This window comes from Ornithodoros turicata, chromosome 1 (assembly GCF_037126465.1).
Source record: "Ornithodoros turicata isolate Travis chromosome 1, ASM3712646v1, whole genome shotgun sequence".
Classification (NCBI taxonomy): domain Eukaryota; kingdom Metazoa; phylum Arthropoda; class Arachnida; order Ixodida; family Argasidae; genus Ornithodoros; species Ornithodoros turicata.
In genome coordinates this window covers 90,160,544-90,177,005 of record NC_088201.1, presented here as the reverse complement: position 1 = coordinate 90,177,005, position 16,462 = coordinate 90,160,544, and the positions used below count along the sequence as shown (strand labels likewise).

The 16,462-nt window shown below is 44.8% G+C and overlaps 1 protein-coding gene across 1 annotated transcript in view; it reads left to right on the top strand.

Moving 5' to 3' along the window:
* The window catches only part of LOC135366138 (uncharacterized), a 37,089-nt gene extending 22,088 nt beyond the window's left edge, over positions 1 to 15,001 (top strand). Inside the window, exons 3-4 of the mRNA XM_064598793.1 lie at positions 9,353 to 9,457; positions 14,792 to 15,001. Of these exons, the coding sequence (XP_064454863.1) occupies positions 9,353 to 9,457; positions 14,792 to 14,923 (237 nt within the window). The 3' untranslated portion in view covers positions 14,924 to 15,001. The remainder of the gene's footprint in view (positions 1 to 9,352; positions 9,458 to 14,791) is intronic.
* The last annotated feature ends 1,461 nt before the right edge of the window (positions 15,002 to 16,462 follow it).

The window sequence follows — 16,462 nt, the reverse complement described above, 5'->3', positions numbered from 1 at the left end:
GGTGTAAGTGAGGTTGACGGTGAATCGGTCGCACCTCCACCAAGATGTGAGCAGGAGAACGGTTTGTGTTTCTGTGTAAGAAACTATTTATTCTGCACGGAGCGAATGGAGCAGGCGCATCCAGCGAGAGCGTGGGAAGAAGAAGAAGGACACGACGATGGCGATGGACGCAGGTCCGTCTCACAATAGAAAATATATTCGGTGTTCCCTATCCCGCACAATAACATACTACAGAATATTTCAGTTGAAATTTGTGGCGCTCGAGCGCTATAGGCGGCTCCGAAGTTCGCCTTTCCCGCTAAAACCACCGTCGGCTTGACAGGCAGCTGCGACGCTTCGGGACATCTTAGAAACACGCGATTTGTGTCTTGGCAGAAGGAAGAGTATTCTAGATCCTGGTCGAAATTCCGGTTCACTTGCTTAAACGGGTGCGGAAACGCAAAAGCCACAATGAACATAATATTTTCTTAGTTTCGCGATTTGTTTGCACGAAATTAAGTGCTCCAAGTTCGATGAGATTTTCTGGAAGACCCCCACACAGAATACTCCCGAATAAAAAAGTTTGAGATCTACAAGTCAAACAGTTATTTCAAGAACAATAGGCAAAGTAAGCATTTTTAGAAAAAATATTTGATATTCAGACAAGCATTATGCAATGAAGAGGTCGTACTACACTCTTAAAAATGAACTTCACCGCATGGCACGCTCCTAGCCAACCATCATCTTGAATGATATCGTTATCTGCCCTGATTTGTTGAAAACGGGAGGCGTACGCCTTTTCTGTGACAATTATGAACAGCATAAGTGTCACAGAAAAGGCGTACGCCTCCCGTTTTCAACAAATCGGGGCAGATAACGATATCATTTGAAATTATGGTTGGCCACGAACGTGCTATGCGGTGAAGTTCATTTTTAAGAGTGTAGACGAGTAAAAATAGTGTCGTCTTATGGAACTAGCCTTCCTTAATAACGTATAAGAAAATCTCCAGGGTATTTTTCATAGACTCGAGAGAACAATTTTTTGCCTGAGCCGCTTATCGAGATTTTCAGGGTTCCATGCGGAGCAGCCACTCATCGCTCCTGAATGTGCTGCGCGCTCTCCTTCTCACTCTCTCACTCTTTTTCTTTCATATCTGTTCTCTTCCTTTCTTAATTTGACTGACTCCATAAAAAAATCGCATCATCATATTTTTTCTTTCTTTCTTACTTTTTTTTTTTTTTTTTTTTGCGTTGCAGTACCAGCTCCTTGCGCGAAAGGGCAAAGCGGTCTGTTTCGTAAGCAGATTAAGATGCGTAAGATGTGTGCGACAGCGTTGCTCAACAGACAGGATGTATAATGTTGCTCAAGAGCAGAATAGAGTACTGGCATATGTCATACAGCTGGAAAGAAATTGGCTCGCAGAGCGTTACAGCCGCGCCATAGCCGTTCCTGGAACAAGGAAGTGCCAGAGCTTTCAGCCTTAGAGCCGTTGCGAAGTGATAAGTGCACAGACTTTCCGACAGTGCGCACGTGCACAGATCTTTTTCGAACATCACGAAACATTTCCGCGTCCTCCGCTCCTAACGATTTACTAATAAAGTGTTTGTATCCTACGAGTGTGGAACAGATTTTTTCGATTGACGGGCGAAAAACGATACGAGAGGATTGGAAAAAAGAAAACAACGGCTATACAAAAAACACTGTCGAAATTTTAATATGACAGAAATATTTTGTTGTTTAGTAACATTAGGTACACTGTCGCGCACACCTTCCATAGTTTAGTTTGTTTTTGTCTGCTTGCGAAGTAGCGGATCGGGCAGCTGCTGCGGCTCACCATCGCCGCTCAGCAGTCCCCATCATACTTTCGAATGGGGATAGACGCGCCCTCTTGTCCGCATTGACTTCGCCTTGGGCCTATCAGGAATGGTGTCATGACATCACCCGGTAATCGCTTCTGTATGTTGTTGACCCAACACTATTATTTGAAATGCCAGGCGGTTTCCCTCGCCTCTTTACCTCTCTCGTACGTCGTTTACGACTTAGCGTCGCATTCACCCCTGCACTCCGGTATAGGCTGGGCCACAGCAACACGGCGCTGTGTACAACTTGTGGTGTCCCGGCAGCAATCCGACACATTTTAGAAGACTGCAGCCAGTACGTATGCGAGCGACGGGCCTTTAAATGTCAACTTGAAATGCTCGATCAGAGGCCATTCAACATCTGCAAAGTTCTCGGCCCATGGAGTAACCCTGGACATCAGTGCAGTGCACTTGGCGCTTTTCTTTCCTTTTTGAGGGCCACCGGCCTCCTTCACGAACTGTAGGGATTTCCTTCCCTCGTCATCCTCTCATATGAACCTCTTTGGAATGGGGTAGGGTCCTGCACTCAACGCAGGGAAACATCCCACATCATCATCATCCATTCATCTATGTTGTTGTTGTTGTTGTTGTGTCTGCTTGCGAAACAGCGCGCTTCGCCCTTTCGCGCAAGGAACTGGTACTGCAGCCCAAAAACCTATATTTATGCTATTTTTTTATGGTGAATGACCCACCACATCATCATCCCATTTATATGTGTGTGCGTGTGTTATGGAGCCAGTTAAATTAAGAATGGAAGAGACCAAATGAAAAAGTGCGAGAGGGGGGAGAGAGAGAAGGAGGGAGCGCAAGGCGTGCCCAGACTTGTGCGTAACGCGTTACTTGTAATCAAATACTTTTTGAGTAATTTTTCGAGTAATCAGTTATTTTACTGTCAAAGTAATTTTTGGAGTAATCATTTACTTTTCTGAGTAATCGATTACTCAGTAATTGATTACTTTTACGGCAGAGGTTAACTTATCTTTCACATGCTCTGCCCCAAGTCAAGACCCTCGTGCCGTCAGCCTTTGTTCGGCTTTGTTCGGTTTTGAACAAATCACGGCAGATAACGATATCATTCGAGATTATGGTTGGCTAGGAGCGTGCTATGCGGTGAAGGGGAACCGGTCCACTCGTCACAATCCCACTCGTCACCGGAAGACTCGTCACAGGATAATTGGTCACACCGGCCCTCTGGTACGAGGTCCTTTTGTCACCGGAACACTTGTCAAGGGGGGCGGTTCGTCACCGGAACACTGGTTGCAAGGTTGATCCCGTTCCAAAGGGAATGCGTTTCACCGTGTTTTACCAAAGGGATTAGTCCAGTGCCCGACCCGCACTTCCGCGAACCCGGATTCCGAAGACCGCTGACCGTACAAATTTCACGTCTTTGCTAAGGGCACGGAGAGCATGGAAGTGACGAAAACTCAGCGTGGGGCTCCGTTGCTGGGGCGCGGACAAAAGTTGAGAGACTGACCAAGGTTAGGTCAGGAGAGCCTTTTACGTATTTCACACGTTGGGGAGTGGGTCAGTTCATGTAGAATATGCACCCGTCGAGACTGACGAAGGTTAGGTCAGTAGAGCCTTTTACTATTTCACACGTTGGGGAGTGGGTCAGTTCATGTAGAATATGCACCCGTCGAGACTGACCGAGGTTAGGTCAAAAGAGCCTTTTACTATTTCACACGTTGGAGGGTGGGTCAGTTCATGTAGTATATGCACCCGTCGAGACTAACCAAGGTTAGGTCAGGAGAGCCTTTTACGTATTTCACACGTTGGGGAGTACGGTGCGGCGGTGAGCAGGTGACAGGTTCACGGTGACGATTATTCCGGCGTGACGGCAGTTCCTCGTACGAGATGCCCTGTGACGAGTTGGCCTCCTTGACGAGTTCACCTATGACCAGTTGACCTGTGACGACCGGGCTTGTGACGAGTTCTCCTAAACCCGCGGTGAAGTTCATTTTTAAAGGTACTGTAAAGCAGTAGACAAGCATGATATGCCGGTGATGTGACTAGAAACTTTGTTGCTTCTAAATACCATATGTGGAGCCATACCACCGACAACTCGTTATAAATATTTTTAATTTGCCATGAAAGATGCGGCGTAGTGGAGCGGTGCGACGCCTGGTGTCAAACAACCCCCTGTACAGCGGGCAACACTGAAAATTGGTATTACACACCATTACATCGGCACTTCGTTATTTTAGTAACCATATTATTAGTTTTCCTGTTTACCTATGCATTCTGAAACCCCTGTTAACAGTGTTTTTTGCGAAGTAACCCAGCGCCGGCTGCTGTGTGATGGAGGCTCTCCTTACTTCTCTGCTGCGCCTGCGCGCTCCTTCTGTTCACGGCCTCTTTCGAACGAACAAACTCTCTCTGTGAACCTCGGTGAACAAATAAGTCCCGACGCTGTCTGGCTTCTTGAACGTCTGACACATTTTTTTTCGACGGCTCAGCATTTCATTTCAGTTCGCTTTATCAGTTTATCCTCAGATGCGGATCGTTGTGTGGATTGCAGGGGCGGATTTTATGGTGGATTGTGGTGGATTGTTATGTCGGGCCCAGTGTTATACGCATGCAATGTGGTTGCCGTCGTATGTGTCAGGAGTACAGATTCATTTCGAATACCTTTACACTGTTGCTCGTAATCTTTAATTGTAATTTTCTAATTAATTGCACCGTCGGTTGGAATGAAACTTGCGCAGTTTTTGTCGTAGTGACTTGGACTATCGAATAGCCACACTAAATGACATTTGATCGGTGCTGCTTTACAGTACCTTTAAGAGTGCACAACAACTACATGTATGACGATGGGGATAGATACGAGAGCACAAGGCGCTCCCCAGTTTTACATAAAATACGCGCAGTAACCATATTATTGACGTACATTCTTTCATCCATTGACTTACTTCATGCGATTTTGTTACGCGGAGCACACGTATTTTTAATCTATACTTTGTTTTCGTTTGTATTCAGTGTGCTCAAACTTACCTCAAACGATAAATTTCAAAGGTAAACATCGGACAACTTTGATGCCCACAAAAGGGTCGAGCATTTGCATGTTAACCTTCGATAAACCGTCCATCGACAAACCGCGCAATGTTCAACTCTAACCCATGTTAACCCATGCTGTTAATCGTTCTGGTCTAGCCGGTCCCACTTTAAGTTTAGTCACGTTAAATATCTCCATATTGTTTCTACTATCGTCATCATCATCAGAAACCTGTGTAGATTGACTCCACAAAAGAAGCATACTCTGTCACAAACTTCTGGGTTCACTTTTGTATAGAAAGCTTCACAAATGATGCTACAACCGTGTAGTCACACAGGACTAACTTCAATTTTAGTACCGCATCACTGACTGTACCGATTCACTCGTGTTGGGTATCCGGGACCATTTTTGCAGACCCGGGATTTTTCCAGACGAATTCTCGGATTCCGGGACGGGATTGAGATAAAGCCGAGACAGCAGCCATACGCAGCCTTGGATAGAGCACGATATATTGTGATTATTCTTGCGTGCATTTTGTGTCTCTCTCCTCGGTGCTCGGTTCCTATAGGCCCCGTGCGCTAGACAGATGGAGCTGTGGTCGCTTGATCGACAGTGACACCCGTGGTGATTTCATGCGTAACGGCCTGGTACTGACGCGCCGTATCTACGCATTCGCATGCCGGGTTTTAGTGCGTGCGGTTGCGTGTTCCGAACTTTGTATGTCGGTTTTGGTCCTATTAACCCGTGAGAACACTTCTGTGGGAGTGGTGTAAAGAAAAGGCTCTACCCCGCAGTGCAAAACAAGTAAAATGTCTCCGGGAAGAAGTTTTCGCGGGTGGAACACGAACGATAACTGCGTAGCTTTTGTAGTGATGTTCTCATTTGACCGCCATCCGTGGACTTATCCCTTGTGTGAACCCGCCCTAAAGGATCGCACTGATGAATTAATTTTTTTTTTTCGTTTCTTTCTGTTCTGTTAACTCGATGGCGCAACGTGATGATGGGTCAACTGGTTGAAGAAAAGACAACAGCAGTGGGATTAGCAGGGCCCACGCACTCTGATTACCGGTCATAGCAACACTATTTCCCCAGCTTGATGCATTCTATGCACCCATATGTTGCTCCATCAGGATGAAGGTTTTTGTTTGTTCAATGGCAAAAATATTCCCCTGCATTACCGAAATGAGTCCAAAAGCCACAAAATTTGTGTCTGAGTAAGAGCGATAAATGCATGGCCCGAGTGTGCATAAGGCCCAAGTGACCAGAACGCCCAAATGTTCATAAGACCCGAAAAGAAATTGGGCCTTTTGAGCATTTGGGTCAAATGAGCAGGGCAGGATAAGGTGTCCAGAAGGCCCTAATGCCTAGAAGGCCCAAATGGTCATATGGCCCGAAAACCAGGAAGGCATCAGATTGACCTGTGAGGTCATGGAACCGCAAACAACAGAAGCGTAATTCCCCATTCAACTAGGCCAGCCCCAACCTTCCCTCACCTGAAAGAAAGGCTTCTGTTGCCTCAGGGTCCCAAAACTTGCATTGATAAAAGTACCGTATTTTTCTGTGTATAAGCGCCGTTACACATTTTAAAAAAATTCTCTGAAGAAGTCCTGCGCGTCATCTCATGCCATCATATGCGCGTCATCATCCTGCGCAGGACTTCTTCAGATAACGTTTTTAATATATAACGGCGCTTATACACAGAAAAGTACGGTACTTCTACCAGTGCGAGTTATATGCAACAAATATTCTTCTGTAAAATCGCCTTTCAAATGTGACAGCGCAGGAATTCCACACTTTTCCGATAAGCCCTACACTCTTAAAAATGAACTTCACCACATAGCACGCTCCTAGCCAACCATCATCCCGAATGACAACGTTCTCGCCTTAGATTTGTTGAAAACGGGAGGAGGAGCCTATTTTGTGCCGTGCATAATGGCACAAAATAGGCTCCTCCTTCCGTTTTCAACAAATCAGGGGCGAGAACGTTGTCATTCGGGATTATGGTTGGCTAGGAGCGTGCTATGTGGTGAAGTTCATTTTTAAGAGTGTACTTCTTGGTATTTTGCTCGTGGCTGGGATTTATTATGTTAATCAAGTTGCACCCATTTTGGACAATTGCACTCGGTGAATCCTCGGAATATGCTCCTTCTGCAGCGCGCATCTGACGTGAACACAAACAATGCGCTTCTTCCGCCGTGTGAAACGTAGTCTCCAAAGAGTTCAGTTACAGAATCAATTCCAAGGTGTTCGCCCATTTGATGGCACCCATTTGGTCGAACGGCCCCGAAAAAATGGCCCTGGAAAATTTGGTGACGGAACAAACGATCTCGGAAAAAATGGTTCCCGAGGGGTTAGAGCGGAAAAAACGGTCCCATGCGTAGGCATGGTTTGCTACGTTCAAACCCCTCCCGAAATCGTACATTTGGTAGCTCGTTTGGGATAGGGAAACGAGGAGTAAACCCTTCTCTCCTATGCAAATTTCCTCCTGAACCCCTCCAGAAATATTTTTTCTGGCTACGCTACTGCCATGCCCGGCTTGGTTACCTTCGCAGAAAAAGCGGTACTCATTGTGCGTCATAGTAGTATTCCAGAGAAGGCTGAAAAGCTTTTAATGTGGCAAACGGATAAGTTATTCAATAAAATTTTAATAGGCACAGAGCCTACCAAATGTACCGAACGAAATATTGAACGCTGTAAGGATTCATATTTATTTTATTTAGTTTTTGCCACATCTATATGTTATTTGCTTGAAAAATTGTTTCCTCATTTCAGCACATTTATTAATATTTTTAGTTCAGTTACCTTTTTCTCCTCTGTCGCATTCATTTAATATTGTGCATAGGAGCAAAGTAAATATCTAGGACACTCCTAATCTTCCCTCCTGGTTTTCGGGCCATATGACTATTTTGGCCTTCTGGGCATTTCGGCCTTCTGGACACCTTACCCTGCCCTGCTCATTTGACCCGAATGTTCAAAAAGCCCAAGTTTTTTTCGGGTCTTATGAATATTTGGGCGTTCTGATCACTTGGGCCTTATGCACACTCGGGCCATATGAGATGACACCGTCTGGTCTATGGTCAAGGAGCTCAAGTCCAGAGCAACAAAACAGATGGCAAGGCGATATTAAAATCCACGTTTCGATGTAGCACAATAATAATGAGAAGACGATTAGGAGCATCTTTTATTTTAAAACAAGACTTTCGTGCGCAGCCTGCACTTCACCAGGTGCAGGCTCTGCACGAAAGTCTCGTTTTAAAATAAAAGATGCTCCTAACCGTCTTCTCACATATTCGGGACGGAATAATTAGCTTTCTTCTTATTTTACTCTGCATGCATGTAGTTTCAAATGAATCGCTGTTTTCGAGGCAAAATTGGCACAACGCTGCTTCACGCTGCTGGCTGGTACCAAAGGTTTTACGCCGGGTTTGCCCTTGAGTGGGCGCTGGCATCGGAAGAAGACTTTAGTACACGGTGTCTATACATGTCAATCAAAATATTCTTCAGAGCTTAATGCTTTCCATTCTGACTTAGTACGCGACGCTCTTTATAGAAAAGCTGACTTTACGTTTCTTTATATAACGGGAGCAATTTTATTCTCCACACAAAGCGCTCACGATTTATTTCAAACTGGCACCAAATACGAAACCTAAATCTGATTGACTCAAGTGTCAAAACCTGGTAAGCAACTAGAACAGGATGTCCGAGTACTTAATGTTGAAGAAAAACTTTCGAAAGAAAGGCTTTCGAAACTCCGGATTGTTCACGTTGTTTTCAAGGAGACGTTTCTGAAGACCCTTCGTAGAATGCTCTAGCTGTTCGCAGTCTATCTTCGGTACGCAGGGCGTAAAACAATACGCTGGATGAATCGCCTAAAACGTGATCGGCGGGAGATCGCTACGCACTTCGTGTTTGCTCATTGTAGAAACTAAACCGACACCTCCAATCCCCAGCAATTGTTCTTCTTTGTACCGTTGTTCACGTGCACGCCCCTATAGAAGCAGTTGGACCCCCTCGATACCCATCAGAGGAGTAGGCAATGCACGGAACCCCAGCACCTGTATCACAGGCGTCAACAGTCACAGGCGTCAACAGTCTAAGCCGACAACGCGCAAGGAAGGAAATATATTAGCAGTCTCGATGATACTAAAGACATGTAATTGTCATTCAAACCGGGTGCTATAAATTACACGACTCATTATTGTTCCACAGTTGTGGATCGCGACAGCACACTAACTGGGGTAGTGGGCCAAAACCCAGGTGGCGAATTTCCGCCTTTCATCATCATCATCAGTGTATTTGTTGTTGTTGCACCGAAGTAGATTTGCAGTTTTCTATACTCTAGTCCCGAAATAACGGGATGTTTTCGAGAAAATCCCGAGATTTCGGGACATGAAAAAAGCCGGGATTTCGGAATACGCATCCCGCGTCCCAACACTATAACATCACCAACAGCGAAGAAGGGCACTGAAGATAATTGCGTGAGATGCTCTCTTACGTACACTTTATTTTTTACTCTCGCAGAATGACGTCTCTGCATTTCCTGCTGACTGTCGATACTATTGCAACAGGAGCCATACTGCCACAGAAATATGGTATGGGTACTACCAACCGTTTACTCCGTGCACGGTAAGTGCAGTTAGTTTTATTGCGCAACGAATGGAGCACGTCCAAGTGTCCCGTACGAATTCGAATAGAATGGAATAGAAATAGAAAGAAAGAACGAAACGGAAACATAGGGCGCACTGGTGCGACCAGTTGTTCCAGGACGCTGGACGTGCGAAAGCACTGAATGATTTAAAAGATTACGGATTCGAATTACCCTTCCTTTCGTTTCGGAGTACGTAAACTTGAATAAACTGGAACCCGTAAGGAAAAAAATCAAAACAGATCAGATAGGTGGATTCAAGAACAGTGCCAACATTGCACTCCTGGTAACAATTAACCTTTTTCAAAAGCACTCTTTGGCCCAATTTCACCAACGCCAATTAACACTTAAGTCGAGATCAAACAGTGCTCCCTAAACTTGCTGTTAATCGTCAACTTTGTTTCACCAACGTGGGATAGCGAAATTTCCCATCAAACAGGGTCACATATAGAGCCGTTGGTAACACAAGGTTGACGATTACCAGGAAGTTTAGGGAAGTCTAATCTCGGTTTAAGTGGTAACTAGCGATAACCTTAGTGGTCCAATAAAGGAAGCCGCTTCCTCAATTCAAAATTGAGGTTCCTAAATTGAACCCTCTACAGAAAACCCTATTTTCTCCTATCGGTGCCCGGTCACGTGGGCCTGACCGGTAAACACACGCGCAGACGCAGCTGCCACTCCACTCCTGCACTGCACGTCTGCCCCTTACAGTTTCGGCTTGCCGTCTATCTATTCGTCGCCGGTGTGCTGCCCGTGCCCAACCGTCCAGAACTGAGGCTGCCTCACACAACAGTCACATGCAGTCCAATGACCCCTCGGTTGCCTTCTTCATTGCGTGTCACTGCAGTCGCCAAGAAGAATCACTTCTGCACTGCCTCCGTCTCAGCGTTGCCGCACTGCGTTGCTCCTATACAAAATGGGCCAATCCAGCTCCCCGTTGTGTTCCAGCTGTGACGAGGCGGCCGATATTCCTCATTATTTAATGCACGGCCAGCAGCACCTTCCCCAACAGGCCTCCGTCGTCGTCTAATGCAGCTTGGCTGCAACACAATGTCCATGACCACCCTCCTTGGTCCCGTCCCTCGGCCTACCCAGTGGGCCGTCACCACAGCCATGCTCGGCTTCCTGAAACATTTCCCTCCCCATAAAGAACAGAACAGAACAAACGCTCGGGCTTTGCGTCCGCCCTCTAACTGGGCTTTCTCGCGCCATGTTGTGCCTGTGCTGCACTGGCTGTTTTATTTTGTTTCCTTTTGAATCTTTTCTTCCTTTTGAGTTTATTTCTATTTTTTATTTTTTGTGGAATATCAAGCAGGCATGAGCCTGGCTGACATTTCCTCTTTTCTCTCTATTAAACATATACCCTCCATTTTTCTCATCGTCATTCAACATATCCCCCTATTTTTCTTCTTTTTCTCGCGTTACAACTCAAAGGCTCGGCGACGATCACGGAAAGTGGCCTATATTTTCAAAGACAACAACAACAACTTATTGACACTACTGAGCAAAAGCGTGCATTCTGTACAGATAAAAACATATATCTGGTGAAATCGCAAAGCAGTACGCAACGCGGATGCTCTCCATTAGTCAGCTTTCTCTCTAAGCTCTTCTAACTTTCGCACAGCTGACGCTCACCCGATGTAAGAGGTCTATATGACATGTGAAAGACCTCCCAGCAGTATACATATGAGTGTAAACAACAGAATACTTTACAGGACAAGGCAAAATATCATACGCACGAGTCAGAGAAACAAAATTCGATCACGTGTTCCCCACTAGGCTTATCAACACGCCGGCGAACTTCATCTGCATGGCAACAGTGATGGGCAAAGTACCTCAAAATTATACTTAAAGTAAAGTACCAAGTACCTGGCGTCATTAGTACTTCAAGTACAGTACAAAGTACCCAATTCCAAATGTACTTCAAGTAAAGTACAAAGTACTAGGCAAAGAACTTCAAGTACTCATCAAGTACATTGCCAATTTAATTTGTATCACTTTGCATTTCACTGTTTAGTATCTCTGTCTTGCCTTTTTGTCAAAACTTTAGCGAGTATTCTTGACAAATGCTCTGAATCCATAAAGTCCTAGGTTAAGTGCTAACCCGTGAATATGAACTCATTAGATGTCATAATTTGCAGTAACGTGTAGAGAGGTAATCAGTCAGCTGCGCTGCGATTATGCAAAATAGTATTATGTCCTGACTGATCCAAGATCACCCGCCTAGTGTGGTGTTCCGGTACTAATCTTCTGCTATAACAGGCTGGGAAATTTCAAGGGAAAAAAGTACATGCAAACATAGATTATATATTTCTGGGCATTCCTTGATGCTTTTTGAAATACAACATGTTCAAAAAAAGAGTATGAAGAAAGTAAAAAAGGATGAAGCACAATGTAAGCCTTCATTTTTATACGACTGTGATCTGCAGTAATGTAATGCATGTGACCAATTAAAAAACGTAAAATGTAAAAATGAAAGCATGCGTGTCTTTCAGAGTGTTCATCATGTAATGCAATCACACATATAATGTGATATAAAATTATATTTAATTGCCAATGAAGGAAACAATATAAAAGGCATAGAACCCTCCACTGGGAGAACTGAAATGACAATGGACCAAGTCATTGTGCTGCTGGTTACAGTGTCCATTCCATTCGTTTTACATAATGAGAAGCGTTGATACTTTTTCAACATTTCAAGCCTCTCAACAATAGATATGCTTCAAGAAATATGCTCTTTAAAAGCACAAAAATCATTTGTGGTAAAATGTCAGACTGGGACTCTTGGTACTGCATCCCACTAAAAGCGCTAAAATGACGACAAGAAGACGAAAACTCAGAGATAGCCCTATCTGTGTGTTTTCGTCTTCTTGTTGTCATTTCAGCGCTTTTAGTAGGGTGCATTTTTTATACTCTGTGATTTTTTGTCTGCAGTCCAAGTTTGGGTACTCGAGTACTTGATGGGAAAGTACTCGGAAAAAGTACTTGAAGTACAGTACAAAGTACACGATTTAAAATGTACTTAAAGTGCTACTTGAGTACTTGCAAGTACTGCCCATCACTGCATGGCAACAGCCGGTGTTGTAATCGCGCAGTCTGGCGAAAATAGCACTGGTCCAAATTAGGTGGTGGCCCAAATTACGCAAGTTTCCACTTCAATGCACCGATTTGTTTCACGTCCTGTTCATTGTAAATTGCAAAAAGCGTTTCACTCCTCCCCCGCGAAAGACAACGAGTGCTGACAGAGGTGTTTTTCGGGGTTGGTTACCGGAAACGAGAAACTTTAAATACCAAAATTCCACGGGAAACGAAAATAGAAACGAAAACAAAAATATTTTCGTTACCTTTACCCAAAACCGAAACAAAATTCAAGCCTAGAAATATTAATGGAAAATGAATTCACGAACGTAATTCCCTTTCCTCTTAATATGCGTATAATAATATCTTTAATTCCTTCATACCTCGAACAAGCGTGGTGTGGAGCCACCTTCCACCGTGATTGTTTTGTATGCTAATATGTTCCATTGGATTATAAATAACCACCACTCCCCTCTGTAATGCTTCGCCTTGATGGTATCTTAATAAATAAATATGCATATGTATTAGTATTCTCTCAATCATACGTCATGACTCATGAGTCATCAGATTTCATGGCGAAATACATGTAGAGAAAGCGAATGACTCTTGCAGAGGGGTTCCAGCGAGGGGCTCACAAGCTTCTCGGGATACCAAAATAATCTGATCCAATTCAATCCCTACCAAACCGCAACGCCGTAAACGCGGAACTAGCTCTTGGATGTGCTCGAGCTTGCACAGAAGTTGTGCCAAGTTGATGCCTGAGACTGTGTCGAGTAGTGGTTGGGGAAGACCACATACGTCTTCTGCGTTTTCCTACCCAAAGCATAGAAAGCTGGGTCTGTTACCGGAAACGAAAACGCTAAATACCCCAATTCTGCAGGAAGCGAAAATACTTTCGTAAGCTTCACAGGAAACCGGAACGGAAACGAAAATCCGCTAAGCAAACGGAAACCGCCACCGAAAATCGTCTGGAAACGAAAAAGTGAATTTCTTGAATGAAACAGAAACGGAAACATTATTATTTTCGCACCACCAATTTGGTAGAGTTGAACTAAACTCGAAGCAAGGGCGAACAAGGTCGCACCCGAAAGCCACGGTTTTGAGGGGATCACGATGGTCCCTGAAAGAGACGCGACCTTCGGTCCTACTTTTCGTTCAGTAGACCTCTACCTGTTTGTAAACAAATGACGTCATAGTGTTCGACAGCGCCACGAGTTTGGTAGAGTCGAACTACGTTCAAAGCTAGTGGCGAACAAGGTCGCGCCCGAAAGCCGCGGTCTTGAGGGGATTACGATGGTCTCTGAAAGGGACGCGACCTTCGGTCCTACTTTTCTTTCAGCGAACAACTGCCCATTCCTGGAAACCAGCTCTCCCGTTCCGATCTGTTTCGGTCTGTCTACCAACGTCATGATGACGTTTGTCGGGTAGAGGTTTATAGGAGGCAGCGAACAATTGCCCATTCGTGGAACCCAGCTCTCCCCCTTCCGATCTGTTTCGGTTTCGGTCTGTCTACCAACGTCACGATGACGTTTGTCGGGTAGAGGTTTATAGGAGGCAGCGAATGAGTGTCCATTCGTGGAACCCGGCCCTCCCCTTCCGATTTGTTTCGATTTCAGTCTGTCCACCAACGTCATGATGACGTTTCCCGGGTACAGGTATATTGATTCGTTCTTTGTGCCATTGTTGAGGCGTCGACCTTTGCGGGAGAGGTAGAACGACGTCAGTTTGCCATGGGTAGTAATTAAAGGGGAACACGTATAACAAAAGCGACAGATGCAACCAAGTTCAGAGAAAACACACTAGGCGTTATACAGCAGAGGCCCTGCCGTTTTTATGAGTGAATGAATAAATGAACTGCAGTTGTCGTTAATGTTTCTCAGACAGATGTCACACTCTCGTTTCAATATGACACCAGGATGTGGCCTTCAGTCACATTCCACAAACGTAATTGCAGTCGAAGTGATGGCATTGCACGAAACGTCGAATTTATTTGCCTGTAGTGGGGCAATAAACACGTTTCTGGAACCCGCATGCAAACTTGCTGTTGTAGAGGATTCGCCATTTTAGTTTTGTCACGTGACTTAACGCAACGGTTTCCTTCATGTTAGATCCTTTTATATTGCCTGTAATTGGTTCTCTGTCACCGGACATCAAAATTTTGACTGATGGATGTAGAAATGACAACGCACAGCGTTATACTGTTAATACAATTACTGGTATTGCACATCTTTTCACAGAATTCTACTGACTTGAAGGACGCACAAGGGAATACCAAGTATGGAATATGTATTACCAGTGGCGTAACCGGAAAGAAGACATGGAAATGTGATTTGACGCAGCCACCAAAGATCCAGCTGGAATCCTGCTGATCAGCAGCTGTTGACGATGAAGGCGCCGGTAATAGCGTACGTGTAGTGGACCTCTCCTCGAATAAACAGAATGTCATACCCAACAATGTGTAATATCGGAGGATCTGCGCGCTATGATTATGCTATCACAAACTCCAGGCAGGCGAGTTACGGTTTTATCGGAAATATACCAGGAGAACAGACTTGCAGGAACCATAGGGAAGTCGTATAATATTCTTGTTTAGTTTTCTCACATTTAGTGCATCTTTGGTTCAAGCGGTGATGGGCAGTAACTACCTTGAAAGTAGTTTATCTGCAACTACTAATTACTTGTATGAACAGTAATTATAACTGCAAACTAACCACTTTTTAAAACAGCACTTAAACTACAGCTCCAACTACTATGAAGTAGTTTCAATCACTTCTGCAACTACATTTTCGGTACAAGGCATAAATGTTGGTGAGAGGTAGGTAAAGTGTCTCACTGGTCGTAACTCTCAACTAAGAACACCAATGCGGAGATAAATGTGCACTAGATCATGGGTGCAAGCCAGTATACAGAGAGAGAGAGAGAGAGACCTGAAAAGGACCACAAACTTTATCACAAGACGTCATGTGTTCAGGTGTTAACAACTGTGACACACATACGTTGTGCTGAACACCACGGAATATCAAGCACCTTGTATATTTAATTTGCTTACATCTGGCTCCAATGTTAAACGATTTTTCGTACACTTACTCTCAGGTACATTTTCACTGGAGACCCCACACCAGATTTCGCAGACACACAAAGGGGCTACAAAAGGTAACAAAATTTAAACAAAACAATACCATGTGAAATGGTGCTGGCTTATCGGGTGTCTGGTGCTACTATTGTAACCAGGGTGTCGGAGCGAACCGAAAACCGGAAAAAAAAAACGCTGTTTTAGTGCGAACCGGAACGGAATCGAAACCGTATACGTTCTTTTTCGCTCAGGAGGGAAACCGAAAAATATATTTAACGGTTTTCGGTCCAAGAAAAAACTTCGCCGGTTTGGACTACCGATGGGCGAATGAAACAGACGTCGTGTGCTCTGAAGTCATGTCATGGATACTATACGAGGGTTACGGATGTCGGTATACTATGACCCTTAGGATCCCATTCTAATGGTTTATCGTTCGTGCACGCACACAGACTTAGAGGTACATGTGACTCTCTACCAATGTGCCGTAGTGTTCGTTTTAATTTGACCCCCCAAACTCTTTTCAACTAAACAGCGATCCAACGGGGCTGCATAACGGCTTCTCTATCGGTAACGTCGCGCAACGCGTCCCTTGTTTGAGAGCAGCTAAGTTGAATACATTTACGTATACGCGAGGGCAAGCCCGTGCGAAGTGGCAACTCTTTTGTGGACAGGACGCGAAGAAAATAAAACGGAGCCGTCGAGCGCGTTTGTGAGTGAAGGTGTTCCTCGATTTGCGTCGTACTCGAGCGGTGGTGCTTGCTGGCTAGACAATAGCAACAGACATTCGGATGGGACGCGATCGCTCCAACCCAGCAAGAAAGTACTTTACGTATGA